Genomic DNA, 3,562 nt, shown 5'->3' with positions numbered 1-3,562 from the left:
CTTTTTTTTATTTTCAGAAATGCATGGAAAGGCTACAGATGAGGGGAAGAGAAGAGGAGCAAGGAATTGAGCTTGAGTATTTGGAAAGCCTCCACTATAAACATGAAACCTGGCTTCATGAAAGGACTATGAGGTATGAACCTATCTTCTGTAGGCAACTTTCAACTTACAGGCAAGGCTCTTTCCTACCTTATATGCTAAAGGGAAATCACTGCCCAAGAGACAGAACTTCATCTAATTTACAGCCCTTTTTAAGCATTAGCTTCAACTAGAAAGCTATGTAGCTCTAACTCCAGCAAGGATATTAATTTTGTTAACTGGAAGTAGATGGGAATAGGGCATAGTTGAAGCGGTGTCCAATCACATAAGTTACCTACTAAGCAGCATCCAGTTCCAGTGTAAGGGAGGACAAGGTCCCAACTACCTTTAAACTAGGATGACTGTTTCACCAAAGTTTAAATATTAATCATAGCTTCAAAATAAACGCTATCAGAAGGCTTTTGGCAGGCACTGTTACACATAAGTAACTAAGTGATCTCTATGTACCTTTCCCCCCAGTGTCCTTACTGACTTTCACTGGCTTTCCCGCCTAAACAGTCTCTAAATGTGAAAGCAGACTTGAGATTTTCCCCTAGAGGAGCCTGAAATATTCTATTGAATGGGAAGCATAACAATTCCAGGAAAAGTATGTTACCGGTCACATCTACTCTCTTAAGTTTCATGTAAGATGACCTAAATACTTGGAAGACAAGACAGCCCTGCATACTGGGGAATTTTGGGAATGTTTACATTGCATGCTCCTTCCAAACTTGTGAGTGTGCATTTCCTGTGGTTTTTCATAGGAACACTTAAGTCTGTGAATACAAGTTAAGAATGTTATTCAGCACACTTACTGTGTTTTAGAAATGCTTTTCACATGTAGAAAGAGAATAACTACAGCTTTAAGAGAACAATACATCCAGTTGCACAAGTTCTGCTCCTGTCTGCTTCTAGTAGCCAAAATGGTCTTCTTATCTCTGAGCCATTTTAAATTCCAGTCTTATAACCTGCTAAAGAGGTCATCCCCACCAGAGGAAGCTTTAGACCTGTAGTAAATGGATTAGCAGTTAACTAGAAAGGGGTGGGGAAAACAAGAGGGCAAGTGACACTTTATTTTAAAGTATCACACTCCCTCTTACCAAATCACCTTCCTTCTAATTGATTTCATAACAAAGAATGAGGTAAAGGAAATTAAGGTAAGCAGCCTAAACTAGCCTTCCTCCCTAGTTGTACAGTAAAAATAGATATTAAAAGGCCAGATTTACATTAAAGTTGCAGTGATACAATGTTGACTGGGTTACACAAGAGCAATTAAGGACAGGCTTGACTTGGGCTTTATACCTAAGTCATGGGCAGCAGTATTAACATCTCAGGTACACGTGGTAATCTGAGTAACAAATGCTGCACCCTTAGGACAACTTGGAAAGCAATATTGTTTTATACACAGGATGTTACAGCATTTTTACTTGCATTATGTTCTTCCATTTAACAGAGTTGATTTTGAGAACCTTAGAGAGGTGCCCATTCTAGTTTTGGATGTTAATGAAGACTTCAAGAATGATAAGATTAAACAGGAGTACCTGATTGATAAGGTAAGTATTAAATAATGTTTCCTCAGTTGCTCTTCCTGTGCAGTAATGCTCCAAGTTATCAATTTACATTCTTAACCTTTGTGATGAAGTACTTGTTTGGGACTAGTACAGTCAGTCTCCTTCACAGACTTAGGAAGCTACATGGCTACAGAACGGTGTTTTATTTTCCTTCCCAAACAAAACAGTATGAATCATTTAAAGAAGGGCAATTGTGGGGGGATGCAAGTACACAGCAGCTGGAGTAGTCAGACCACTCTCTGCCACGTCTGCACTGCCGTACTGGTCATTAAACAGCTCACAGAACAATACTGTCCAATTCGTGTCAGCCATCATGTCCTCAGAAAAATCCTGCAGTCAGCTTAGAGCTATTTATGCCCCCTCGCATTCTAGGGATCTAGGCTCTTCCTGGACAGAGCACAACACATCTGACAAACACAGGGATAACAACCTTGTACATAGCTCTACATGCGTGAGGTGACACTGAAGTACAGTCGGGAGGGAGAGTCAACAGCCATTTGAGGGAACAAAGCAATAATAAATACATCACTTAAGTCAAAACGGTGTTTGCCAATTTTGCCAAAAGGCAAAACTTGGAAAGTGCCCAAAGAGTCTTCTGCAGGAGCCATGTGCTGTGTGTACAGAAATAAAACCCAAAACAAACCAAAAATCCCAATACTTAAAAGGCATGGGGCTCACCTCCATCCCAAGCTGTAACATTAATCACACACACTGGGACACGTTAACTTTCCCCCATTGCCCCAACAAGATTACTCTTGTAAGATAAAAACAAGTGCCCTCCTATCAAACCATATAAACCATTTTCTCCATTTTGTTCTTGGTCATCAATTTGAGATCGCTGAAGAATGATTCCTTCAAGCCAATTAAATAGCTCTGCATTAACTGGGGAGGGGATTGCAGTGTTCAGTTCTGGAGGTATTTGTTAAGTTGTATCCTTATGGAAACTATCAGTTAACAGCTTGGAGAGTTATGAACCAGACTACACCACACATGCCATCTTTCTTTTAACTTGCCCACTGCAAGTGTGGTCTCCACCGAACCCCCTTCACCACCCAGCACACGAGGTCAGCTCTCCTTCAGCCTGGGGTGGTGGGTACAGCGAGGTAATGAAGTAACATTCTGTAAAACATTCCAGAAGCTGCCTTTCATAAGTACTTGCTATTTTTGAGTAATCAAGTTACTCAATTCTACCCAGTACTAACTTAAAAAATCTTGGTTTCACAGCCATCTGCTACACTAAACGCATTTCAGGTCATGAATTAATTGGATGGAAAGGCAGAACAGCACTGGAGAATGAACAATAACAAACTATTTGTTTCCCAAGAAAGGAAGGGGAAAAAAATCTAATGATTCAGTTTTGCTTCTAATGCAAATATATATGCTTTTTTGTTTTCACAGGTCAAGTCTTTCCTGACTTCCTAAGAACATGAAAATGACTTTGAATAAGTCCTTGAAGTTTAGGAGTTAAACCTAACAATCAGTGTTTTCCTAAACATTTACTTTAGCTGAATGCATTACCCATCTAGCTTATTTTAAGGCAAGACTGAAGTGTAAAATATGGTTTGGGTTTTTTTGCTTGTCTGACCTGTGTGGTTTTTCACAGAATTTTGTCTAGTTAAAATGAAAACTTACGGGGTGCTTTGATAGTGTTCTTTGTGTGTATTCTCTGCTTATTAATAAAGTTTTTAAAATAATATCGACTAGTAAGTGGCGTTAACAGTGGAGGAGTTAGCCAGTTATCAGCTGTTGACAAGCCAGTAAACAGAGATAGGCGCTGGGGCAGGGTTGTTTTGCAATAACTGGCATAGTTCACCATTTTAAGACGAGACTGTTATGGCGTCCAGAAACCTTTACTTTCAAGTTCTGTTTTATTGAATGGCTCTTTTTTTCACGGGATTTACGCTACTTAGAGA

At 39.6% G+C, this 3,562-nt stretch overlaps 1 protein-coding gene across 1 annotated transcript in view; it reads left to right on the top strand.

Moving 5' to 3' along the window:
• The window catches only part of LOC106891319 (deoxycytidine kinase-like), a 4,820-nt gene extending 1,475 nt beyond the window's left edge, over positions 1 to 3,345 (top strand). Inside the window, exons 2-4 of the mRNA XM_014947770.1 lie at positions 18 to 133; positions 1,532 to 1,631; positions 3,048 to 3,345. Coding sequence (XP_014803256.1) covers positions 18 to 133; positions 1,532 to 1,631; positions 3,048 to 3,071 — 240 coding nt within the window. The 3' untranslated portion in view covers positions 3,072 to 3,345. The remainder of the gene's footprint in view (positions 1 to 17; positions 134 to 1,531; positions 1,632 to 3,047) is intronic.
• Positions 3,346 to 3,562: the final 217 nt, after the last annotated feature.

The sequence above is a fragment of the Calidris pugnax genome, unplaced genomic scaffold (assembly GCF_001431845.1).
Source record: "Calidris pugnax isolate Ruff unplaced genomic scaffold, ASM143184v1 scaffold27, whole genome shotgun sequence".
Taxonomy (NCBI): Eukaryota; Metazoa; Chordata; class Aves; order Charadriiformes; family Scolopacidae; genus Calidris; species Calidris pugnax.
This window is presented reverse-complemented; position numbering and strand designations above follow the sequence as displayed.